The sequence below is a fragment of the Urtica dioica genome, chromosome 5, assembly GCF_054948205.1.
Source record: "Urtica dioica subsp. dioica isolate 48M chromosome 5, U.dioica_male_clone48M_v1_H2, whole genome shotgun sequence".
Classification (NCBI taxonomy): Eukaryota; Viridiplantae; Streptophyta; class Magnoliopsida; order Rosales; family Urticaceae; genus Urtica; species Urtica dioica.
Genome location: NC_142760.1, coordinates 6,097,700 through 6,123,571, shown reverse-complemented (window position 1 = coordinate 6,123,571; position 25,872 = coordinate 6,097,700). Strand labels below are relative to the sequence as shown.

The 25,872-nt window shown below is 39.4% G+C and overlaps 2 protein-coding genes across 4 annotated transcripts; one reads left to right on the top strand and one right to left on the bottom strand.

Moving 5' to 3' along the window:
• Positions 1–5,426: 5,426 nt before the first annotated feature.
• On the top strand, positions 5,427–9,915 carry INDH (INDH1(iron-sulfur protein required for NADH dehydrogenase)). Of its 3 annotated transcripts, none has more exons than XM_089614044.1 (10): positions 5,427–5,610; positions 6,342–6,513; positions 6,632–6,669; positions 6,792–6,900; positions 7,167–7,289; positions 7,978–8,075; positions 8,239–8,365; positions 8,636–8,721; positions 9,233–9,358; positions 9,493–9,915. In XM_089614044.1, exons 3-10 carry the CDS (start codon positions 6,643–6,645, stop codon positions 9,661–9,663), a joined length of 867 nt encoding a protein of 288 aa, XP_089470170.1. In that variant the 5' UTR covers positions 5,427–5,610; positions 6,342–6,513; positions 6,632–6,642; the 3' UTR covers positions 9,664–9,915. The 3 variants fall into 3 exon arrangements, with proteins under 3 accessions (XP_089470170.1, XP_089470168.1, XP_089470169.1); XM_089614042.1 differs by having other exon boundaries at positions 6,627–6,669; XM_089614043.1 differs by lacking the exon at positions 5,427–5,610 and adding an exon at positions 5,687–5,708 and having other exon boundaries at positions 6,627–6,669.
• A 2,414-nt stretch (positions 9,916–12,329) lies between these two features.
• On the bottom strand, positions 12,330–16,548 carry LOC149395012 (tRNA-thr(GGU) m(6)t(6)A37 methyltransferase). The gene is made up of 9 exons (XM_089615366.1): positions 16,409–16,548; positions 16,225–16,346; positions 15,741–15,841; positions 14,763–14,958; positions 14,563–14,655; positions 14,005–14,064; positions 13,800–13,874; positions 13,482–13,562; positions 12,330–12,893 (listed from the first exon to the last, which is right to left on the bottom strand). The coding sequence occupies exons 1-9, from the start codon at positions 16,476–16,478 to the stop codon at positions 12,510–12,512; spliced, it is 1,182 nt and encodes a 393-aa protein (XP_089471492.1). The 5' UTR covers positions 16,479–16,548; the 3' UTR covers positions 12,330–12,509.
• Positions 16,549–25,872: the final 9,324 nt, after the last annotated feature.

Here is a 25,872-nt window from a genome sequence, read left to right as displayed (position 1 = left end):
TGACGGGACACACTACACGGACGAGACACCGATCCGTCGCCTGTGGAATGCGGAAAACTTGAGAGACTACTACCACTAGCCAGCACTCCCCCCATTTTATTCATTTGCTTTCCAACATTCAATAAGGCCTACGAGCCAATGTTTTAGGATTTCAAATTTTTGCAATATTAATAAAGTTCGATGTTTTTCTTTCAAAACCCACTTTATCAAAGATTTTCAATCATCAAAGATTACACTTGTAAACCCAAAACTCGGGGGGCTAGTGACATAGGCAATGGTAAGTACGCTCAAAATCCTCAAGAAAGTACGCTCCACAAAAAGAAAGCACGCTCCATCAAAACAAAACACCCGAACATAAAACGGGAACAAGCGTGCACGTAAGACGCCTCAGTGGCGCGCCGTAAGACATCCCCGAGATGCAGGCTAAAGACGCCTCTGCGGCGCGCCATAAGCCATCCCCGAGATGCAGGCTAAAGACGCCTCCGCGGCGCGCCATAAGCCATCCCCGAGATGCAGGCTAAGACGCCTCCGCGGCGTGCCACAAGCCATCCCAGAGATGCAGGCTAAGACGCCTCCGCGGCGCGCCGTAAGCCATCCCCGAGATGCAGGCTAAGACGCCCCCGCGGCGCGCCATAAGCCATCCCAGAGATGCAGGCTAAGACGCCTCCGCGGCGTGCCACAAGCCATCCCAGAGATGCAGGCTAAGACGCCTCCGCGGCGCGCCATAAGCCATCCCAGAGATGCAGGCTAAGACGCCTACATGGCGCACTTAAGACGCCTACATGGCGCACGTAAGACGCGTAAAGGCGCAATCCGTAAGACGCCTACATGGGGCAACCTAAGACGCCTACATGGCGCACGTAAGACGCGTAAAGGCGCAACCCATAAGACGCCTACATGGCGCAACCCAAGACGCCTACATGGCGCACTTAAGACGCCTACATGGCGCACGTAAGACGCGTAAAGGCGCAACCCGTAAGACGCCTACATGGCGCAACCTAACACGCCTACATGGCGCACTTAAGACGCCTACATGGCGCAACCTAAGACACCTACATGGCGCAACCCAAGACGCCTACATGGCGCGCCTAAGACGCCTACATGGCGCACTTAAGACGCCTACATGGCGCACCGAAGTCGTCCCTCGCGACGCACCTAAGACGCCTACATGGCGCACGTAAGACGCCTACATGGCGCAACCAAGCCGTCCCTCGCGACGCACCTAAGACGCCTACATGGCGCACTTAAGACGCCCACATGGCGCAACCAAGTCGTCCCTCGCGACGCACCTAAGTGACCTACATGCCGCATCTATGCCATCCCTCACGACATGCCTACGATGCCTAAAACAACGTACAGAGCCGTCTCTAACGACGCGCTCTAAGTCACCACAAGGCATTGCATATGATGACTAACCGTAACGCACATGAACCGCCACACTAGGCACAGTTCATGCTATCTCCGCCACCGCCGACTGAGCACGATCACACCCGCCTTGGGAGACTCCCCATTCCGTGCGAGCTAATCAAAGCTTCTCGTAAAAACTCGCAAACCCCGCCTCTGAGCGAGAACCTCGCTCAGCCTGAGCTAGCTGAGACTTCACTCGAGCAAGCTCCTCCTGGAAGAGTCCCAGGCGACAATTAAGGTCGTGTAGAACCCCCTCGAGTCGAGTCATTCTCCTCGAATCGAGCTTGCTCCCCGAGTCGAGTCGTTCCTCGAGTCGAGCCGTGAGTCGTTCCTTGAGTCGAGCCTTACTCCTCGAGACAGGTCATTCTCCTCGGGTCGAGTCATTCTCCTCGAGTCGAGCTTCGCTCCTCGAGACAAGTCATTCTCCTCAAGTCAAGCCTTGCTCCTCGAGTCGAGTCATTCTCCTCGTGTCGAGCCTCGCTCCTCGAGATGAGTCATTCTCCTCGAGTCGAGCTTCGCTCCTCGAGTCGAGTCATTCTCCTCGAGACAAGTCATTCTCCTCGAGTCGAGCTTCGCTCCTCGAGACGAGTTATTCTCCTCGTGTCGATCCTCGCTCCTCGAGACGAGTCATTCTCCTCGAGTCGAGCTTCGCTCCTTGAGTCGAGTCATTCTCCTCGAGTCGAGCCTTGCTCCTCGAGACGAGTCATTCTCCTCGAGTCGAGCTTCGCTCCTCGAGACGAGTCATTCTCCTCGAATCAAGCTTCGCTCCTCGAGACGAGTCATTCTCCTCGAAGTCGAGCTTCGCTCCTTGAGTCGAGTCATTCTCCTTAAAGTCGAGCTTCGCTCCTTGTGTCGAGTCATTCTCCTCGAAGTCGAGCCTCGCTCCTCGAGTCGAGTCATTCTCCTCAAGTCGAGCTTTGCTCCTCGAGTCGAGTCATTCTCCTCAAGTCGAGCCTTGCTCCCCGAGTCGAGCCATTCTCCTCAAGTCGAGCATCGCTCCTCAAAGTCGAGTCGCTCTCCTTGAGTCGAGTCTTGCTCCTTGAGTCAAATCATTCTCCTTGAGTCGAGCATCGCTCCTTAAAGTCGAGTCGCTCTCCTTGAGTCGAGCCTTGCTCCTCGAGTCAAGACATCCTCCTCGAGTCGAGCCTTGCTCCTCGAATCGAGCCATACTCCTCAAGTTGAGCATCGCTCCTCGAGTAGAGTCATATTCCTTAAAGTCCAGCCAATCTCCTTGAGTCGAGCCTAGCCCCTCGAGTCGAGACTTGAGTCGGCTCCCCGAGTCGAGCCTAGCCCCTCGAGTTGAGACTTGAGTCGGCTCCCCGAGTTGAGCTTCGCTCCTCGAGTTGAGACTTGATTCAGTCTCCTCGAGTCGAGCTTCGCTCCTCGAGTCGAGCCTTGAGTCAGTCTCCTCGAGTCGAGCCTTGAGTCGTTCTCCTCGAGTCGAGTCCCGCTCCTCGAACAAACAGCTGGAGCAACCTGAAGAACAGGTTAGCCAAAGCAGAGACCCGCGCTCGCGCCTTGGGAATAAGGGCCGATCTTCCGAACGCAGACGAAGAAGCGTCACCAAGGCAGGAATGGCGGATGCCCCGTGAGACCGACTTATGCTTGATACGTGGTCAAACTTTTAGCGTTTATCCCCGAGCAGTCGAAGCCCTCCGGTGCGGCAGAGCCTTCCGCCAGGTGCCACTCCGTCTTCTCGAAGCATCAGCCCGCAGCATCAACCTCCGTGGCCGAGAGTGCAGTCGCCTTCCAAGCTGGCCGAGACGGAAGCCATGATCTTCCCCTAATAAGTCACGATTACACAATCGTCGCCCTGCTAGTCACCGTCGAGTCCCATGGACTCCGGATTGATGATATTATCAAGCAAAATGCCATCGAAGAAAGACTTGGGCATGACTTCGCCAAAAGATCAACGAGCCGCGACACGCCGGGCCGCCTCTACACAAATGCGTGTCCCGCTTGCCCACGCATGTCCCCTTTGCTCCGGGGCTAGAGCGATGGACGCAAACGCGTCTGCCTCGCCCACGTCGAGCTACGTCTCCTATCCGCTTAGATCCTCCTCCACGTGGCGATCACACACTCGTGTCGAGAGAGACGGAAAAGCGAGAGAGAGCACTAGCATTCGCAAGAATATTCTCTATGTTCACAAAAGCTTCGCGACAGCGAAGCCCTGGGAGATAAATTTTCCTCAAACACCCGGCGGAAACAACTAAAAGTTCACTGCCCAGGGCCTCCCGAGCGATAAACTTGGGGGGCTAATGTTGTCGGTCGTTTTCGGAAAACCCGAGACGCCAAGAAGACACGCCGTTCAAAGGGCCGATGGTCAGGCCGGAGGTCCTGAAGAGCGGCAAGCCTTCTGTCACGAGTCGACTGACAAGTCCTCGTGCCAAATCATCACGTTCCTCGAGTCGAGCCTCGGGTCGCTCCTCGAGTCGAGCCTTGAGTTGTTCCTCGAGTCGAGCCTCGAGTCGTTCTCCTCGAGTCGGGCCTCGAGTCGTTCCTCGAGTCGAGCCGTGAGTCGTTCCTCGAGTCGAGCCTCGAGTCGTTCTCCTCGAGTCGAGCCTCGAGTCATTCCTCGAGTCGAGCCGTGAGTCGTTCCTCGAGTCGTTCTCCTCGAGTCGAGCCTCGAGTCATTCCTCGAGTCGAGCCTTGGGTCGCTCCTCGAGTCGAGCCTTGAGTTGTTCCTCGAGTCAAAACCTTCATATTTCACATGGCAAGAATGGTATTCGAAGACCCCTAAAGGCCCACAAGAGTCCGGCAAGACGAGCCATTCGCCGCGCGCACAGCATGCCGCGTCGGCCAGCCATGCAGCAAGCCGCGCGCCGCTCCAGGAAGGCAGCGCGCCGCGCCAAGACGCGCCCGCGCCGCGCGCTCCATGCGCCGCGTACAGTGACCCGCGCGCCGCGCCAGACGACCCGCCCGCCGCGCCCCCTGCGCCGTGCGCCGCGCGCCGCGCGCTCCGTGCGCCTCCAATTGATGCCACGCGCGTTCCTAGTCCCACATGGACGAAAAAGAAGCCTTCTAAGGCCCCCAAACACCTATAAATACCCCTCTCATTGAGGGGAAAGCGATCTCATTCTTTCTCAAGGAACTTGAGACTTCTCTCTGCTTCTCTGGATGTCATCCTTGGCCTGAAGCAGATTCTCCTCGATTTCTCGTTCTCAGAGATTCTGAAGCGCTTTCCGGGGACTCCCGAGTGCCGCCTCTCTTGATCGAACGATTAATCTTGAGCCCACGAGTGCTCTAACGTTTTTCGACTGAAAATCGCCTACGCGTCTAGCACCCTAGACGCGTCCACCATTTCTGACGAGAAATCGCCTACGCGTCCGGCATTTCCAACTAGGAATCGCCTACGCGTCCGGAATCTCCGCCACAACAAGGAACTCTTGACTTAGAGCCTTCCACGTCTCCAAAAGAGAGAAAACACACATTCTCTCTCGCGCACGCGATCTCCGAAGTTCTGAGACGTCGCCGAGGACTCCTCCGCGCCCCGTCTCCTTCGTTGAGCACGCCTCTCCACCAAGGCTCCGCGCCTCATACTGCGTCTCACACGCTTGAACTACGTTCTGACCTGATCCCACACACGGGTACGTAGGCAGCCGACAACCAAGGCACGGTCACTCCTCCTCCTCACCCCCTACCTCTCCCGAGAGGCGGGTTGATCGGAGAAAACCCTAGCTCGAGACTATCGAGTTCACACTCTTGGCCCGGGTGCTATCACTTGGTCCGGCCTTGGATCGAACCGCCCGAGGTTTTCAATAGTTGTTCATTTTCGTGCGACAACATGCAACATTTGTTTCATTCGGTTTTTCATCAACGTGTCGATTTTCCATGGAAAACGACATTTGAAAACGGCATATCAGTTGTCATTTTCCATATTTTTTCCGTTCGGTTTTCCGTCGGTACGACGATTTTTCATAAATCAACCTTGGTTTTAATAATAAGTTTCAATAACATTGTCAAAAAAAATATTTGACATTGTAGCTTTGATTATTTGTCTGAATTAGTTTTTTATTGTTTTGCCAATTAATTTAGTAAGTCCTTCTTCCCCTGACTAATCGTTCTTCAACCAAAGTCTGAACTCGTACGCTCGTTCTTCCTCCGCAAGCCAGCCAAGACATACTCGATCAACTCCCGAACACTGTACAAGCTTCCACTGCACGATTTCGAGCCTCTACTTCCGGCGAAAGTCTCTGCCTCAAGGTCAGATTTTCCCGGTTTCGAATTTTATCATTTTGTTGATTTTGCTCTCTGCGTTTTTTCCAATGACATTCAACTCCGACTTGATCGTCTTTTCTTCGGTATGAACCTGAGGATTAACTATTGGATATTTTTCCAATAGGAACATAGATTAACATGCCTCTCTTTCTGATTATTGATTTAGCCTATCGTAGTTTGTTATTAACTGTGGCCTTTGGAGACGTTTAAAAGGAACACTAATTATTGTTGAATCTTGGTCCAATGATGGCTGTCAAATGAAGCTTTTTTTTTCTTTTTTTTTTTTTCTCTTTTTCACAAGCTATCTTTATGCTTGGTACAGATAAGTCCACAAAGAACACAAAATACAAAGATTTTGCTTTCCAAGGACGAATGTGTAATTATAATGCACGCTAGATGTTTGAGAAAATTCCTCAAGTGCACTACTAGAAACTGTGAAACTTTACTACACAATGTGGTCAATTCCTCGAGAAAACAAGAAGTTCCTCACTCGCGATTTCTTTTTCCTCTGATTTTTTTTTTTTGGTGTGTGCGTGTTCTTGGTCTGCGATTGTGTGTGCCCTAAGTATGACCTGCATTTGTAAATATGAATAAGGATGACAATTATTGCAATAGCTCACGGGAACGAACAAAGCTCCAACCATCTAATACTTGATCTAATAGAAGAAGTCACTGAGATCCTCTGACCCACACTCGTTTAATCGGTCCATTTTCAGGCTAGCCTAATCCAATCTGAGAAGCCACAGTTCCATTGAACTCGTCTCATCGAGCTCCGAAGATGTGTAACGACACACCGGAGCTTAATTATCAAATCACCGAGAAGTGTAGGGAATGAAATTCGAGCTCAACCATTGTTGAAAGTTGGATCCAGTAAATCATTGCCAAGGGGTACCAATTTTCGTATAATTAAAAAAAAAAAAAAAAAAAAAAAGTATTGACTTCATTTTTATGTATATATTTTTCACAGTTGGATGTTTTTGTTTTAAATTAATTTGTGATAGGAAAGTTTTGGAAGTCATGAAGGAGGTCCGAAGATCCTTGGCTGTGAGTTTTCTGATCATTTTAGTTCCGTATTTACTGATACTTCTTCCCGCACGCTTGCACTAAAAGAGATTTTTCCACACCAACATCCTAATGTCTGATTTTTGACATTTTTAATTGTGAAGAGGCTTGGAGGTTTTAGATCGTATTCTAGAGGGCTTAAGATCGATGGAATCAAGCATTCCATTGTTGTTGCATCTGCTAAAGGTGGTGTTGGCAAGTCCACCACAGCTGGTAATTATTACTTATCTTCCCTTTTCATCTAGTTTTCCACAAATTGGTTCTTGGTTTCACATTAATGAATTAGTAGTTCTTTGGTTATAGGTAACAAAAAATTAGGTAACTCTTTCAGAGCTGTATGTTCGCAAAAAATTTCCTTGTTTAGAGGGATACACTTTTCTATTGTTTTCTCAGAGCAACTCTTTCACAATTAACAAATATCTCTAGGATAAACCGGAGCAAATGACTTTTAATTTATTTCTAATGGTTTTTTTCTCCAGTTAATTTGGCCGTTGCACTTGCCAATAAGTGTCAATTGAAGGTTGGCTTGCTTGATGCCGATATTTATGGACCAAATGTTCCGATCATGATGAAGCTGGATAAGAAGCCTGATGTGACTAAAGGTTTTTCTCATCGACATTTCTCTTTTTTCTTTCATTCCTCTTGAATTTGGAACCTTTATCTCTGTTTATTCATAGCTCACAATGTCTGTAGTTTCTGATTTGTCTCATGTTGCTTGTCTATTATAATTTTATCATCGATGAAATTGTATGTCTAGCTTTGATGAAATAAATATAATCCAGATTTTCTCTCAATTCTTTGATACCTGTATCAGTAAGTATTTTGTAAAGGTTTTCAACCAGGCTTTTCTAAACCCTAAAAGCCTGGCATCAACCAGGCTTCTTTCTTATCTTTAAAACACACAGTTCTACATATACGCTTGTAAATTTTGACAAGAGTATTTTCGGAAAATTCAGAAGATTTCTCTCAATTACTAACATTGATGAATTAAGGGATTGCTATAGGATTTTTCTGCTGTCTTTTGATTTTTATTTTTTTGGTTTACTCTTTGTCTCATAACCTTAATTTCCCCCCCCCCCCCCCCCCCCCCCCTGTAATCTAAAAGAATAATTTTCAATAGGCAGTGAAAAGTTACAACTTTCAAGAAAATGAAGATACTTTTAGGTGTGGAATTCGTAAGCTACTCATTTTGTTTGTTTGCCGTTCTTTGTTGCGTACTCTACCAAGTGAGTTTTCAAGTGCTTTATCTTGCATGTGAATGCTTTCATTCTAATTTTCTTCATCTCGCAGATAAGAAAATGGTGCCAGTTGAGAACTATGGAGTTAAGTGTATGTCAATGGGGTTGCTTGTGGAGAAAGATGCCCCACTTGTATGGCGAGGTCCAATGGTAATCTTTTTTTATCATATATATATATATATGTGTGTGTGTGTGTGTGTATTTTAAAGTGATATATTAACTTATCTTGCATAATATCAGACTAGTGTTACACTCCTCCTAATAGGCTTTGTTGCAACTTATAAAACCCCGGAGTGTCTTAAAACTCTTTCAGGTCTCGAATGCGCTTGATAAATTGACAAGAGGAGTTGAGTGGGGAAATCTCGATATTCTTGTTGTGGATATGCCTCCTGGTACCGGTGATACACAGATAACCTTCTCCCAAAGATTGCAACTCTCAGGTAACCAACAAAAAGTTTCATTTAAAAACGAAAAAAAAAAGAAGTAAAATTGTTCTATGTTGTCTCTTCCTAAGATGAGTAACATTTTATTCCGAAGATTTCCCCATTTTCCTTGCCAGTTTATAGTTCTAGTTATTTTAATGTGTGCGAAATTGGATTTAAGCTTGACCCGAGCCTTCATATTTTGTGTGAATTTTTTTTATCAACAATTTAGCACTCTCTTATGAATTTTGAATATGTATTTTTTTTTTAAAACACTTCCTTTTCCAGGTGCGGTGATTGTTTCTACGCCTCAGGATGTTGCATTGATGGATGTTCGTCGAGGAATTAACATGTTCTCGAAAGTTCACGTTCCTGTATGTAACCCTTTGTGTTTTAATTATCGTCCTGTCTAGAGCACATGCATATTAGAAAGATAGGTAGATCAGTACCGACAACTAGGACACAACATATTTAAACAGTTTCTTCAACCGCTTTTTATGCTAGCTTAACTTTTGTTATGAATCCAAGATTTACCAAGAAAAAGTGAAAATCAATATTTGAAATTATGTTCTGAAGTCGCTGAAAATTTAGAGTTGAAAAAGAAGTGCGCGTGCAGTTTTCTCATTGTTCTGGGGCTCGCAGTTTTCTCATTAGAAGTTTGATAGAAAAAACTGCAAAAATTGAAAATCAAGAGTAGAGAAAAAACCATGCATTAGCATATAGAAAAAATTAAATCTAGATTTTAGTTATATATTGGCCCTGAAGTTATTCTTTATAAATTTTCTCTCTCAAATAACACAAGTATAATGAAGATAATTTTATTTGTTTTCCCATAATTATATAATTAATATTTTTTTACTAATCAGACCCATATCACTTAAACAGATTTTGGGAGTTGTAGACAACATGAGTTGGTTCAAGTGTCCACACTGCAGCGAGCCTTCTTTCATTTTCGGAAAAGGTGGCACACAAAAGGCAGCTTCCGAAATGGGCTTAGAATTTCTCGGCGAGGTCTGCTCGCTTCTTCACCATTACTCTTTGGGGTTTTATTTTTTTTTATTTTTTTTTTTGTCGAGGTTGATTATAACCTGTGATTCATCATAATTATCCGATTTCAAACTCTAATCTAGCTCTAATGATTTCAGATACCGTTGGAGCCGGCAATCAGAGAAGGCTGCGACGAAGGTCTCCCCGTAGTGATTTCGATGCCCGAGTCTGTAGTCTCGAAGGCGTACACAAATCTGGCCGCGAAAGTTATCCGAAGACTTGAGGAACTTTCGGAAGAGGGTAAATCCGGGCCGGATATCAGACTCTGATTTTCCTGTGCTTACACTTTCAGCAATCCCCAGTAAAAGACTCATCGGCTGATTATTACCGAGATGAGATAAAATGACATACCTGAGTAACCAGTTTCTGACTAATTTGTATTTTTGACAACAGGAAAAAAAAAATATATGAAAAGAAAGTTTTATGTATTCTTTTCAAGTGTATCATTCTGGAATTTTTGTTTCAGTTGTTTATTATTGTTTATTACAAGATATAAATATAATTAGATTTTCCTTGTTTAACTATTAGCTTTAGATTATATTGTTTCCCTCGACTTTTTTTTCCTTCTACAGTTTTATTTTTACGTTAGAATTCCAGACAGAAATTTGCTTATCATATTTTTTTGGGAAATTCGACAACAAGAATAGTTTTTTCAGGATAAAAGTAATTTTTTTTTATTAATTGCAATATAGGTTTAATATGTTGGACGATGGTCTTATTCTGTAAAAATGCCGGCGGGTATATTAACATAGTTTTGTTTTATTATTATAGGGTCATAATAATCCATTCACATAATGTACACATTTGTTCACCAATAACGTTTTAGCATAGGGCATTAATAAAGTACATAAAGAGCAAGGTGGCGTAGAACATGTGGTGGTGAAAAGGAAAGGTTGAGAAGATCGAGTTGGATACAAGAGATCCTTCGAAAAATAGTTTATCTACTTAGCTTATGGAAACCGAAGTTCATGAGGATTCGTTCTGGATTTTTATGAAGTCTTTCGCTTGGATTGAGAGAAGGTTCGGAGGATGCTTTTGGTTTTCGTGGATTATAGTATGGTGTTTTGTTTTTCCTTCGAAACAGCGAGCAGGGAGCAGCGGGCGGTTTTTTTGTTTTGCAATCTCTAAGATTTTTTTTTTTTTTCTCAAATAGGCTCTAGGACGTTTGCTTTTGAGATGTCCCTTTTTTACTTTGTTTTCTTTTTTGGGGCTTGTTTCGGGTTTTTCTTGAAGCACCACTCATGTAATCGGCTATTGAATGTTTTCAATATAACGGTGTTCTTGTTTTAAAAAATAAAAATAAAAAATAAAAAAAGTACATAGATATCTCGAGATTACAAATTTAGACCATTATTTTTTCACAATTACGGTGACGTCAAAACATGACATTTGCGGCTCTTAGTAGTTTAGTTATCTTCCCAATCACTCGCATTGGAATTTAGAGAATAGATTACAAATATATTTAGGATAAATTACATTGTTGCCCCCTCAATTATGACGTTGGTAACGTTTCACCCCTTGAATTCTAAAATCGTGCATGACAGACCATGAAATCCTACATTGCAACAAATTTACCTCTTCTATTAAGTATTTAACATATTTTAAACGGTCAATGCTTATGTGAGATAATATTTAGGGATAAAAGTGTAAAATCATTTTGAAGTCATTATTTCTAATTGGAATAAAGCACACCAATGTTAATAATAACTTTATGTAAAAATTAAAAAAAAAAAATTAAAAAAATAATAATAATTTAACCCAACTCATGCTCGATCTATGGCTGAGTCTAGTGCTTGGAATTGGAGTGCCTTACATTGTTGCTTGGAATCACTTATAGTTCTCTCTGTTTTCTTCCTCTGAAATGAATCCATATCTTAAAACCATTACTAATAACCCACAAAATAAACCTGTCAAACCAACCCATCAAACCAAGTGCAACAAAATTATTATAACATCCTTAAACCTTCTCTAATTCTTTGGTTTCTAATTCCCGTAAAGACATTGAAATCTTAAACAATTTCTTTTCTTTCCTTGAAAACACATTTATGGAGTCACAACAATTTTGGCCATATTACACCTTACCTCTATTTCGCCAACAAATTAGCCAAAAAGGGCCATGAATCTCATTCTTTATACCAACAAAATACAGTCCAAGATCCAACACTTCAACAAACTCCCAACATTGTCACCGTCGTCTCTCTCTCTCTCTCTCTCTCTCTCTCTCTCTCTCTCTCTCTCTCTCTCTCTCTCTCTCTCTCTCTCTCTCTCACCATGTTCTATTTAAAAAAAAAAAAAAAAAAAAACACAGTCGAGGGCCTCGTGAGGCGGAGCGCGGAGAAATGGTCGATCTCCGTCAACCTAGTCCTAAACTCGGGATCCTAGGGCTGATCTTCGCCAGCCTAAAGAGCGGATGGATTAATCTCTGTGGCTGCGACAGTTTGCTAAACGATCTACAAATTACCATGCTCGTGAGTCGCGACCTTCGCGCCTTTGATAGAACCACAAACTGTGAATCGATCTTGCTGGCTTGCCTTATTAAAAAAAACCGTAAGGATTTTTAGGGTCAAGGAGAGAGAGAGAGAGAGAGAGAGAGAGAGAGAGAGAGAGAGAGAGAGAGGGAGAGATAAATAAAGTTTTATTCTTATTTAACTTTTATAATGGTATTTTGATACTATCACAAAAATAAATGGTCACATGACCAAAACATGACAAATAACTGGACGTCCGTCAATAAAATTTAACAGAATGGGTAAATTTGTTGCAATGTAAGATTTCATAGTCTATCATGCACGATTTTAGAATTCAGGGGTGAAACGTTACCAACGTCATAATAAAAGGAGCAACAATGTAATTTATCCATATATTTATGAAAAAAAATAAATAAATAAATAAGGTACTAAAAGAAAAACTAGACAACTCATGAAAAGGGAAGGAAATAGATAAAATCATATGCCATTCAAAAATGGAAAGAGAGAGAATAAAATAGTTTAATAGATATGCAAATATTATCCTAATTCCTAACCAAAACATTAAGAAAAAGTAACCTTCTACTATTAAAAAAATAATTATTTGAGGAAAGAAACCATGCTCGAAGCTAGATATCTTGCAGTACAAGTCAGATTAGCTTTTCTCTCCATGCCAAGTAATTACACCCGTTTTGCCTACCGTTAGAAATAGCCGCTGATGATTGTGAAATCTTGTGCACAATGACATTACCATTGCCATCGATTTCATAGAAAATATCTAAACCTTCCAAAATTAGTTTATAGATTATTTCCTTACTATCAATAGGAGATACATTGCTTCCCAAGTCAGAAGCAGCTTCGCCTCCATGATCATCGGAATCTGAAGCATTATTAGAACGCTCATCACCATCGACTTCTGTTGTAACGGATTCGTGAGGTCGGTTGCGTTGAGATAGCGAACGAATGTCCCACGACAGAACTTGCGTTATAAACCTTTGAAACTCATCCGGAGACGCATATAGCGAATGCTTACCCTGAAAAAACCGGAGATAAACAAGTTTGTATTGAATGCAAGGATAATATCATCGGAAATGAAAAAAAAATACAAAATAATAATAATAATAATATAAACTGGAAAAAAACATTCAGACTTATGTTTTATGTAGAAATACATGAAGTTCAAATGAAATGGATCTACTTTTCTTCTGTTGTTTTGGGAAATCAAAGCGAAGAAATTGTCTTTCTTTCGTTTTCGCTCTCTTTCTCTCTAGTATTTGATGTACAAGATAAAAAAATCAGTTCACATTTAGACTCTGAAATACAACTCCAGTGGAACTAAATTCTTTCAGACAAAACACAGTGGTCATACTTCACACTCTTATTGACAGCCATTGAAGATTAATATGGAATTGTATTGAAAGTCCCTGGAAACTGAATATTGATCTAGCAGCAAACGGTTCAGTTTCAAAAAAAAAAAAAAAAAAACACGTATTTACCAATCAACATTGTGAATATGACATTCAACTAAGCAATAGTTTGAACAGCGTAAAGGAAGTAATGCAAATTATGGCTTAAAGTAGAAATGCAAACACAGAAACCCAGAGGCTAGATAGAGCGCCCACCACTTTTTTCCAAGAATCGATGAGTGAAGGACCAAAGCCCTCGGAAAAGCTAACAGAATCTACTGCCAACAAATTTTCCCCCTGTTCAAATACCACATTTAATCTTTAGAAATCAACGTTACAATGTCGCTGAGAGGCGCTAGTATTTAATTCGAGGACATGGAATGATGAAGGCAATCATGATTAGTTTCTTTAGAAGTTAAATGTACCAAAAGCCCAAGTGAACCTCGCTTCTGTTAAACAGAAAGAAAACCACTTTGGTACCAAGTGTACCATTTTAACAAGAAAGGTGTAACTGAAAAACAAAAGAGGTAATACCGTGATCCATTTGGGTACACTTGCACTTTCAACACTATCACAGTATGTGAGATAGGGCTTTATGTCAAGCACTGGCTGTTGATAAAAGAGAAAACAGATTACGTGATATAGAAACAAGACATTCAAAGTGAATAGAGAAAACCCAATCCCACATGCATATATACCAGTTTTAAATTCCAGATAGCAGAGAGCCGTGAAAACTTACTGTCCCATCTACCAGATCTGCGCCAGAGAGCAATATCATATTCCCTTGGACTGCCTCAATCTATGAAGAAACATTCACCAACGCATAAATTTTTAGAATGTTTCATACCCCACAAGCATTCTGTTTCTAAGTTCAATACAGAGTAATATTGAGACACTTTTACAAGTAGCTAACTGGTATAATTGTAGAAGGATAGGAAAAAACCAGAATGGGATAAAAACTCAATTACATAAACATAGTCAATCTAATAAAATCAAAAAGAGAACATAGATTGAAATCCGTGGATCAACTACCAGATTAATTTCGTATATTTTGGTTAAAGGTTTTTTCACTCATTCCATCTCAGATTAATTAAGGAGAGCTCAAATAGCGTATAAGCTTCTGCTCTTTTCACAGACCTTAAGAACTATAGATTTCCCATGTGAATTCAGCTCGAACCGTCATACATTTCGTAGCACAGATTACAATAATATATTACGGTATTCTAAGTAATTCAAGGTCCTTGATATTGGGTCTCCAAAACCTAACCATCCACTTATGAGTAATTTGAAGCTTTACCTTCGCAACAGTTAGTCCAATGGGGCACGGACGATGTGGAGACCGTGTTGAAAAGACTCCAACCCTCCCACCTTTTAGTCTTGGAACTCGCACCTATCATTGATCCAACTTTTTATAAAAATTCATGGGGGGAAAAATGAATAATGTCCCAAAAGACAGGTCTAAAATACCATGGCCGAGCAATAAAGGAAAAAATATACCTTGGCTTTGAACTTTGACTCTCTTGGATTCCTCCAAAGCTTCTCCAGATTAGTGTTTAGATGAAAAACATATATAATCCAGCAATGAGAGTATTCAGAAAGACCCTCGAGAGATGCTGGTGGGACTCGAGATGTATCAAAGACCAAACACGCTCTAGCAAGAGGTACGAGTAAAGGTTGTCTCGGTGTCCCGTTCCTGGACAATTACAAATCATTACTTTAGCAGTAAGGCACTATTTATTTTATGGTAAGAAAGGATATATTTCCGGACGCTGAATGAAGAGGATGAGAAACGTAAATATCTGCCGCTGAACTGACACCACAACACACGGTATCCTTTTGCATTGGAAAATAAATCAATTGTGATATATTTGTAAAGGAAGGATATAAATTTCATTGATATTCAGTCAGGGACAAAAATTTGCAAATGGCGATCAATGAATTTTAGGATTCTGGAAGATAAAAGACGAACAAACATTGAAGGCACAATAACAAAACCTTATCGAATAATAATCAAGGCACCTCAAAGGAAATAACACGGAAAAGTCAGATTGGTCATCTATTGCATGAATTACCTACCTATAATCCTTGCAGATTTGACATTAGCAGCAAGAGCTGATTGTAGATAAATTTTCGTCAATATCTAAAGTAGGAGCTTTTCAAATGCTCATTAAACAAACGCATAATTCTACACAAATTCACAGCATCTTTTTTTTTTCACACAATAATCACCAGAAACATATAGCACATCTTACCAAAGATTTACATGGCTCCTCAACAAGGGAATTTAGACATAACATGATATTAAATCTAAGAATAATTTCATGACGAATTGTTTTCTCACTCAGCAGGGAAAAAAAAACAGCCGCCACTGTTGTCCTTATAATGTTATGCTTCAAAGTACATGGGTGTAAAATGACATAAAAATATGTAAGAATATCTACTTCAAAAAGTGATTGATCAAGTGAACTACACTACCTAGTGGAAAAGCATGACCGGACCGTACCAATAGGTGTCATTGGATAAGCAGTCGTTTCCGAATCGCCAAACTTTGGTTGAGTTAGTGTTTTCCTTAAATTCTGCAATATATTTATAAGAAAAAAATATATATATTAGCCGTGGCATTGTTGGATTGATAGTATTATGATCAGGAAATTGAAATATCAAGGTACTTAGAGCTATCAAATTCACAATCTGCTCCGAACCTTTTTTCATCAATACAAATAAGAAGAAATTTTCTGTGCATTGAACAAAATAGTACGTAGAGAGACAGAAAATGAATAGCAATATATAAGGATTGAATGACCTTAAACTTAAACTAGGTCAAGAAACCTTGTTACAGCATATGAATATGATTGCTTCTTCGATTTTCCAAATAAATTGCTAATTTCTTGATCCATTCATTTACACACTATATCGAAAATTGTAAATTGAAAAAGTAAAATAAGAAGCAAAAAAAAACCTGCTGAGCGCGAATTCGGCCTTGTCTCTCTGAAGCGCATTTCTCGGAGGCTGACTTGAGTGAACTCTCGAGCTCACGAATCTTAGCTTCGAAAGCTCTGGACTTTCTCTTCCACAAATAAGCTAAGAAGAGAAGAAAGCGAATGAGAATATTGAACAGCGAATCGGAAATGAAATGAAATTACCAGAGAAAGCATAGACAGCAACGGCAATGAGAGCGGTCGCCAAGAGCTGGGATTGAGTTCGTTCCGCCATTGGTTTTACAGTTGCTTCAACGCCTTCACTCTCTCAACACAGTGTTTTCTTCCAACTTTTACTTCCTTGATTCATTTCGTATGTACATTAGAGAAAACATTTTTTTTATTTATTCCCTCAAATACTTTATTTATTTATTTTATTCCATAAATTTTCTTCTTTTGTTTGTTAATTATAGTTTTATTTGAGTTATTTTTAACTCTTTTTTCTTTTTATATCATTTTTAAGATAATGATAAAATGGGTTAAAACTGAGGATTAAAATACCGCTTAATTACCCCGACTTTCATTTTTATAGATTTAGGTAAGTGTCGAAGGTTTACCGCGAGATATTATATAAATAAATTAATTAATATAAATGATACATGCGGTATTTTCTAAAATAATTACAGTATCTATGGAATTTGTTAAAATATTTGCGGTATTTACTATAATAATTACAATATTTGTGGAATTTGGGAAAAGTGGACAGTTGCGAAATAATCTCAAAACTCAACTGTGGGCCTGCGATAAGAAAAATCTTGTGCGGAATCCGCTCCTGCTCTACTAAAAAATAAAGAAGTATCCCTGAAAGATTTGAAAATTTAAACTATTCAAAGAATTTACATCTTTAAATTTTAACTTTCCATATACATTACTCGATAGACAATAGAGATAGTGGGCTCACAATTACTGTTTTCTTAAATGGGCCGAGTAGCGGATATACCTACCGGGTAAAATTATCTACTTGATACCCATAGCATATATTGTGTATTATGCACATACATAATTGGGAAATGGCCTCAACTAGTAGTCATTTAGAAAGTTTGGACCAAAATGTTGTGGTACATGTTTTTGGACAATTATACTACCAATATGAGGAGAGATAAATCTTTGTTACCCTCTTTGCCCTTTAATTTTTAATTTTGTTCATTTTAATCCAAAACTTGCTCATAAAGCCAAAAAAACTCTCACCTCTCAGAGCTCTCTCTCTCTCTCTCTCTCTCTCTCTCTCTCTCTCTCTCTCTCTCTCTCTCTCTCTCTCTCTCTCTCTCTCTCTCCTCTGTTTTTCTCTCTCGTTCATTTTGACATACAAAAAAAAAGCTTACATTTTTATGTTGGTCGTCCTCGCTCACCACCGACGAGCTCGAGCGCGTGAGCACATGAGGATGAACCTTGTTGAGATTCAGCACATGGCTTTGTTTCTAAATCACGACGGTTGTTCATGGCCGCGATCCGGTGGTGAGGCAAAAAAAATCATGGCTGGAGATCTAGTTCAGGTATGTGTCGTTCTGGGTTTGTTGGTGCCATTACCCGTCGTCTCTGTGTTGTTTGTTGTTGGGTTTGCATGTTTGTGTGTTGTTCTTCGTGTTTTTGAACATTTGAGTTTTTTTCGCGTTCTTGAATTGTAGATATACATGTCTACAATCTCTGAAATTGTAGACTGTCCCCGTCATACGTTGTTATTGTAATTGTAGATATACATGTCTACAATTCTTGTAATTGTAGACATATAGGTCTACACCTTAAGCTGTTGTAGATTTATTAGTCTACAACTGCTGAAAGTGTAGACCTATATGTCTACAATTGAAAGAATTGTAGACATGTATATCTACAATTGGTGTAATTGTAGATATACATATATACAAATAGTCTCATTGTAGATATTATAAATCTACAGTTACTACAACTCTAGACGTCGATATCTACAATTGTTGTTAACTGTAGACTTATAAGTCTACAATTTATGACAGTTTTATTACAATTATACATATCAATCTAAAGTTATTCTGATTTTTGAATTTTCTTATTAAGGTATGAGAGTGAACATATTTGTTGTATAAATGAGAGACAAGCCTCCGACATACAGATCACGTGCCGTCGGTAGACCGAAGAAGAGACAGATACATTCTCAAGGGGAATAGCCTATTCTTAGGAAGTGTTCGCGATGTGGAGAAGTTGGTCACAACCGGACTACATGCAACAGTCCAGTTCCTTTGTCCGATAGGAATGGATGAATTATTATAGTTGTATGTGTTTTTTGAACTAATTTCAGTTATTATAGTTTAATGACTAATTATATGTCTTTTTGAAACTTGGGAGTGTATTCCAATAATGGATGAATGACTAATTATATGTTACAATTTCAGTAATTTATGTCTTTTTGACGTCTATAATTCCTAAACATAAATGACAATAGTTGTTCAAATTGTTGAAATCTCATTAGTCAATGATTCGGGAGAAGCTGACGAGCTTAAGGTTCATTATCGGGATTCACTGCGAGTCGGTTCAGGGGTTCGAGAATTTAACGAGTCTTAAATAAATTAAATGAATAATCTGAAAAATCATACAAACCGAGAATTATGAATTAATTAACCAGAATTTAAATTCTCGAACATTCTTAAATAAATAATTAATAATCCCTGAATACAATCTCAAATCCAAAAATTAAAACTCGAGTCTAACGCTATAAAGCGATAAACGACTCACGAGTGAGATCGAGATTTAAAATCTTTTTATGAATTCACTACTATTCGGCTTCGACGCGCTCAGTTTACGCCGATTTTCGCTCGCTTTGACTTGATCTGCGACTGAGCTGTGAAATTCAGAAATGAACATTGAGTCAATTTCTAAATTACTTAACTCGTCATAAAAACCACATTTCAATCTCAGAATTAACTAACAGAAACCCGAGCCCGAACGAAATATCAAATCTCAAATTTCAGAATTCCCGAGGCTCAGATTTTCTATCACAAGACACTAAACAACAACAACACATTTCAGAATTCCCACCCAAAAGAACCACACGGACAAAACGTAAAACACGACCAAAAACAAGCAAACCAAGCTCACGGCCAACCTTAGCTCATGGCCAAAAACACACAAGCAAACCAAGCTCACGGCCAAGACCCAATCCAAAACAACACTCGTCCAAAACCAAGAACAAACCCATAACCAGAAGAACCATCACCGAAAGCAATTCAAATCTTCAACTAAAATAATCAAAACACGTTCACAACCAAAACCCCCAAATCAAAATCTAACCCTAATCAACATGGATTCCAATATGAAGAAATCTCCTCACCTCTCTATGTTCCTGAAATCCGGCCTCCTCCACAAGCTTTCTCTCCCTCCCGACGTTTCCTAGCTCGCGGCGGCGCACACTTCACGGCGGTCGAGCGCTCGAGGAGACTCGGCAGCGGCGTTCTCCCGTCTCTCGGCTGGCGCGCACGCGGTGGAGGATCGGTGGCTGTGAGTCGCGCGATGGAGGAGACTTGGTGGTGGCGCGCGGGAATAGGAAAGGAAGAAGGAAGACGAGGAAAGGTGGCAGTGATGATTTTGGGTGGCCGGCCGGGAAGAGAGCTTGGATGATGTGGTCTGGAATTTTTTTTTTCCTTGCTCTATTTGCTCTCCAATGTCGCACGGGTGAGGAGAGAAGAAGAAGAAGATAACGTGAAGAATGAAGAAGAAGGGCAAATATGTATTTGCTCACTTAAGCAACTACTAAAAGTGTCCAAAACAAAAAACTCTATATTTTGGTCCAAATCATTAAAAAGACTACTACATCTGGCCATTTCCCTACATAATTTGATTATTTACGTCAGATACATGACTTGTGTCCCACCATAATCGATATGTATGTTTTTAAAAGTTTTTTTTTTCTAAACTCAAAAGTCACAAGTCATAAGCAAGGTTCGCTTTACCGTTATCGTTATCGTTATCGTACCGAGACTTTAATTTTGAGGGATAAATTGCTTATTGGAGGAGAAACCAATGAATATTCAGACAAAAAAAAAGGAAATCGATACCGACAGAAAATCGCATATTGTAGATGAAACAGACATAAAATATAGGAAACCGATAAATATTCAGACAAATATTTTACAAAAATGAACATATTTTTCATAGTTCAAACTTCATACTTCATATAACAAATATATGATATCAATTCATCATTACAAATCATCATATTAAACTCAAGAACATTATTAATCATCATTAAACATCATAAGTATCATATTCATCTCAAGAACATCAACTCAAGAACATCATAATCAATCATCAAATTATCATCTACGACATAAAAAAAAAAAAAAAAAAAAAAAAAAAAAAAAAAAAACTCATATTCAGATTAAAAATATGAAAAGGACATTCATTCTAAAAAAAAACACCCTTATACAATGCTACACTCGTGTAAAAGCGTATTAACGGCATATAATAATGCTTCCCATGTAAAAGTCAAAAAGATCAAAAGCTCATTTGCTCTTTTTAATTAAGTTGAATCATGACTCGCGAGACCCTTAAATTATTCCGTAGACATTGGTACAATTTTTTTAAGGAATCAAAATCTTTATAATTCAAGTGTCAACAATGATGAATTTTATACTGAAAAAAAAAAAAAAAAAAAATCTTCTTACCTTCTTTTTTATACTTTTCAGAATAATTATGTATAGTAAAAAAAAATGAAATGTTGATTGCGGTATGGTTACTAAGAATTTTCTGCTTAAATATGCCAGCTACTTGGTTCTTTGTTGTGGTTTCTTATGAATTGCCTAGTGTTCTTTCCATACAGTAGACATTAATATTTTTTTTATTTTTAACATTCATTTTTATTCTAATGTGATACGTATGAAATTAATTTTGATTCTTGAATGTATGGTATGTATGACATGTTAACATTCACATAAAAAAGTACATAATATTGTGTCATTTGTTGATAATTATGTCAACAAATCGTGTCATTTATTCACACGTATGTCAACAAATCGTGATATTTGTTGACATACATGTCAACAAATCCACAAACTTTTCAATGTTGTCATTTGTCGACGTATATGTCAATAAATCGTGTTATTTATTGACATATATATAAACAAATTATGTCATTTGTTGACGTGTAAAAAAAGTGTTATTTATTTGCATATATATGTCAACAAATTGTGTCATTTGTTGACATATATATGTGTCAACAAATCGTTTAACAAACTAGATTTATTGGAAAACGAAAAATTAGGAAAAAAAAAAGGTTAAGAAAAAAAAAGGGTAAAAATGAATATAAAATATTTATCTACTCTTTTTACTGATAAAAATGTCTAAATTAGCATTTTGATTGAGAATAAAAAATGAGTTATCAAACACTAAATTTCTTCCCTCCCTTTTTCTTATTTTAATCTACTTGTGTTGACAACTTAGGTCATAAAAGACTCATTCTAATTGTTGGCCCAATTTTTTTTTTTAAATAATGGAAAAAGGCCCATTTACACACAGTAATGGAAAACATGAAGAAACATGCACAAATGATAGACATATTGATAGACATTGTGTTTTGAATTTTATGAAAACAATGTATGTTTTATATTTATTAGAAATGATTATATATATATATATATATATATATATATATATATATATATATATATTGTCAAAATGCATATTTTCTTAAATTTTGCTCAAGGCTTCTATATATATCCAGCCGGTCTTGGTTACACATATAGTTAAATTTATGTTTGTGTCTAGTAATATGGTGCAAACTTCTTTAGTTTGAGTTATATTCTTAATTTTTAAATAATTAAGCGAAAATTTGAATATAAGAGATTTAAATAAGCTATTTGCTTAATTCTCCTTAGTAATTGATCAAAATGATGCTTTGGATGACATGCTGTCGATCAACATAGCATAATCAACAAGTTTTTGATGAAAAAATGGAACTAGTAATTTCAAGTCAATATTTATTAATTTCTTGCAACATATTGGTAGCAGTTATACTACTACCCATCTCATTCATGAGACCTTAAAAGCTCGACCGGTATACGTGATTGTCACGTGGTACACTTCATCTTAAAAAAGAAGATATAATTAGTCTCAATAGACTTTATTGGTCGATAGACTAAATACATGACCAACTTTGTATACATTACTTCAGGAGTCTTTCCCTCGAGAAAGTCTTTGACGGAATAGCTAATATTCATAGTTTATTTAATTAAAAAAATAATTGATAACCTATAATAGTTTTTTTTTTCTTTTCTATTCTAAGAAGTGATTCGATAACAAAAATTACATGATATATTAGCAGTACTAACGTATGATGGTAACTATTAATCAAAAACACATTATTTAATATAGATGGCTCGAACCCAAAACTTCTTAACCGATGCATGTGTAAAATTACTATTAGACCAAATTAGCTACCCCAATAACTTGATTTTTTTTGTTCCACGAAATGTGACGTCTCTAATTTCGCTTATTATTTTACTTTCATGTTCTTATTGAATTTTATCACACACGTGTGTGTATATATATATATATATATATATATATATATATATATATATATATATATATAGGGTTTCATAAGTTTTTAACTTTTTGAAACATAAGTTTTAGATAATTTATGATTTTATCAGTTTTTTAACAATTAAATTAGGTTGTTGCTTTAAATTAAATAACCATTATAAAAAAAAACTAATCAGGTTTATCAATTTTTTTTCTTTATTAAAATATATATATATATATATATATATATATATATATATATATATAATAATTTGAAGGGAAATCAACCTCCTCTTCTAGACTTAACCTTTAATCAAATCTCATATAGTCATGAAATAGAAAACAATTTAAAAATATCCTAAAGACTCAGTAATAAATGTTGTACGTGCAGGATTAGGGTTTACAAACTGCCGGCTTGAGCGCGGGTTGACTCGTGCAACTTTTGAGTTACAGCGCTTTTTGTTAACCACATTTTTGGGTTGACACTTGTACCGTCCGTGGTTCGGTCTAGTATCGGACCCTATGACCGCACGTAGGTTGAGTGTGGTGATTTTTTTCTCTTCTCGCCGTCTCTGTCTCGTCACTTCGTCAATAGTTAGCCTTTGTGTTCTTTTCGTTCGTCACGTTCATCGAGTTTTTCGGGTTCATCATGTTCTTCAGGTTCTTCGCGATTTTCGTATTTATCAAGTCTTTCGAGTTCATCGCGTTCTTCAGGTTTCTCGCGATCTCCAGGTTCTACGCGTTTTTTAAATTCATCAAGGCCTTCAAGTTCATCGTGTTCTTTGGGTTCCTCGCGATCTTCGTCTTCGTCATGTTCTTTGTCTGAAAAGACAAGAAACGGGAACTAAAGGGATGCATAGTGGTTTTCCTTGGTGCGCGCTCTAACGCTCAACATTAGTCGTGTTGTAGCGTTATTGGTGGACGATTTGTGTCTGTCTCTATATTTTCTAGAGAGAGAGTCGTGGTTTCAATTGTGTAGAGTTTTGACAAGTTCAGAGAACCTATCTTGTGTTGTGAGTGGAATGGGTATTTATAGGAGTCAATGATTTTGGTGGTGATGGATGAGTGGTGGATGGCCAAGTGGCCACGGCTGAGTGGTTTATGGATGAGTGGTCATGGATGAGTGGTTGATGGATGAGTGGTTATGAATTAGTGGTTGATGGATGAGTGGTCATGGCTGAGTGGTTGACGGACAAGTGGTCTTGTTCGAACAAGTGGTCTCATGGACGAGTGGTCTTGTTCGGACGAGTGGTCTCGTTTGGATGTGTGGTCTTGTAGACGAAAGGTGGAGATGGCCGAGTGTTAGCCTTGGGCGAGCAGTGGAGATTTAGCCGAGTGGTCTTGGCCATGTGATATCGGCCAAGTGGTTGGTGGCCAGATGGTCTTGGCCAAGTTGTTGGTGGCCGAGTGGTGGTGCATATGGCCAAGTGGTCTTTCCCTCTTTTGGCCGAGCACTCATTACCTTGTGTGGCCAAGTGGTTGAGGCAACCCACGTGGCCGAGTGGTCTTCTTCTTTGCTTGGGTGAATACTCAACTTTTCATGATGGCCCAGTGGTTGGTCACTCATTCATGAAGGTCAAGTGATCGTCTCTTTTGGCTGGCCAAGTACTTACTTTCTTCATGACGACCGAGTGCTTGGTGCTGGGAAGGTCTTGGCGCAGACATGACTTTGGGTTTAAATCACCTAATAGTGAGCTCGGGCCCTTATATTATGGCTTGCCTTGTCGTTTTTTTCTCTGGGGATGCCGTTTTTACAGTGTGAAAATGACGACATAACACTTTCTTTCCTTCTCGGCCAAGAAACTACCTTGAATAAATTAAGGCGGATATGCCTATTATGGTGCGTACAGTCAATGATAAGTAAAAAAAATGGTATTTTGCTAGGGAGTACGTCGAGGTGGATCTTCATGTTAGCCTTAAAATAGTCATTGATGCTTGCCATCGGGTTGGAAACATCCTTGAGAACCATGTCGCTACTGTTAATTTGGTGCCACTATCATTGACCATTGAGTTATTGAATTAATGTCCCCAAGATGACGTGGGTTTTTCCTCGTATTTTTACTCATCTCCATTCTCCTTTATTAATGTCCAGGTCGAGCATAACAATACTTAGTTTGATGAGAGGCACTTTAAAGATCGTTAGCGTCACACGAGCATATTTTTCCAAACACAATTAGTTTTTTTCTATTTTGATGAGGGATGAGTTTTGACACGTCAAGTTATTTAAAAGAATTTTTGGTGGAAAGTGATGTCATTCATTGGTTTTCTTATTTTTATATTGGCCACGATTAATAATAAATGCAATGTATTCTTTATCCAGACTGCACATTGGGATTGATTATAGTATGAGTATGCTTCCATAAAACTGAGATATTTATGTATTGTTCTATTGACTCAGTGATCGATATAGGAAAGAGGGAAGCCGTCTGTGGGGTATGCGTCGTTCAAGTATGAATAATCACCCATGTCGATTACTATGCCTCCTTGACGAAATTGTTACAGACTAACTTTCCCACCACTTCTCTTAGGGCCTCGTACAGTTCCAAAATAATGGTATCGGTCTTTGTTGTTTCGGGGCTAATTCGGATCGATGTTCAAACAATGACATAAGGTCCTTGCGGTGAAACGAAGCTTTGCAATTCCCGGTCCTTTTAGAGGCTGGCCATGTGATATATTTAGGTGATCACCATGCGAGCCAGAAGGATCAAACAACTGAATATTGTAATGCATGCTATTTTCCTTTCACACCTATAAGTGTACTTCAAACCGTGGTACGATTAAGCTCAAAGCCTACCGCGGCTAAGAGGTTATCATTCTTGCCTCAATTTTTGTGTCCAACGTCCAATTTTATCAATCGTAACCTATGTTACTACATAAATTTCTTTTCAGCTTCGTCATGAGATAATCATTGAGGCTTTCGACCGTGTATGAGTCGTTTTCGTGGATCAAGTTGCTATTGTCTACGAATTTTATTGATGGTCACTAAGTGCCCTCATGATGATTTTGCTCGTCCTTAATTTTCACTTATCAAACCTTTATAAATTGAGCTCTCATCCCCTTTAAAAAAAAAAAAAAAAAAAAAAAAAACCTTTATAAATTGTGTGAAAAAATGGTCACTGGATAAATTCAAGGATGGCTGTAAT

Excerpts from the sequence above, each read along its gene's own strand:
- INDH (XM_089614044.1), top strand. The coding sequence starts at position 6,643 with ATGAAGGAGGTCCGAAGATCCTTGGCT. Across the intron at positions 6,901-7,166 it reads TGGCAAGTCCACCACAGCTG|TTAATTTGGCCGTTGCACTT; the intron begins GTAATTATTACT and ends TTTTTTCTCCAG. Across the intron at positions 8,366-8,635 it reads CCAAAGATTGCAACTCTCAG|GTGCGGTGATTGTTTCTACG; the intron begins GTAACCAACAAA and ends TTCCTTTTCCAG.
- LOC149395012 (XM_089615366.1), bottom strand. The coding sequence starts at position 16,478 with ATGGCGGAACGAACTCAATCCCAGCTCTTGGCGACCGCTCTCATTGCC. Across the intron at positions 14,656-14,762 it reads AGTCAAAGTTCAAAGCCAAG|GTGCGAGTTCCAAGACTAAA; the intron begins GTATATTTTTTC and ends GATCAATGATAG. Across the intron at positions 13,875-14,004 it reads CAGATCTGGTAGATGGGACA|CCAGTGCTTGACATAAAGCC; the intron begins GTAAGTTTTCAC and ends TTTTATCAACAG.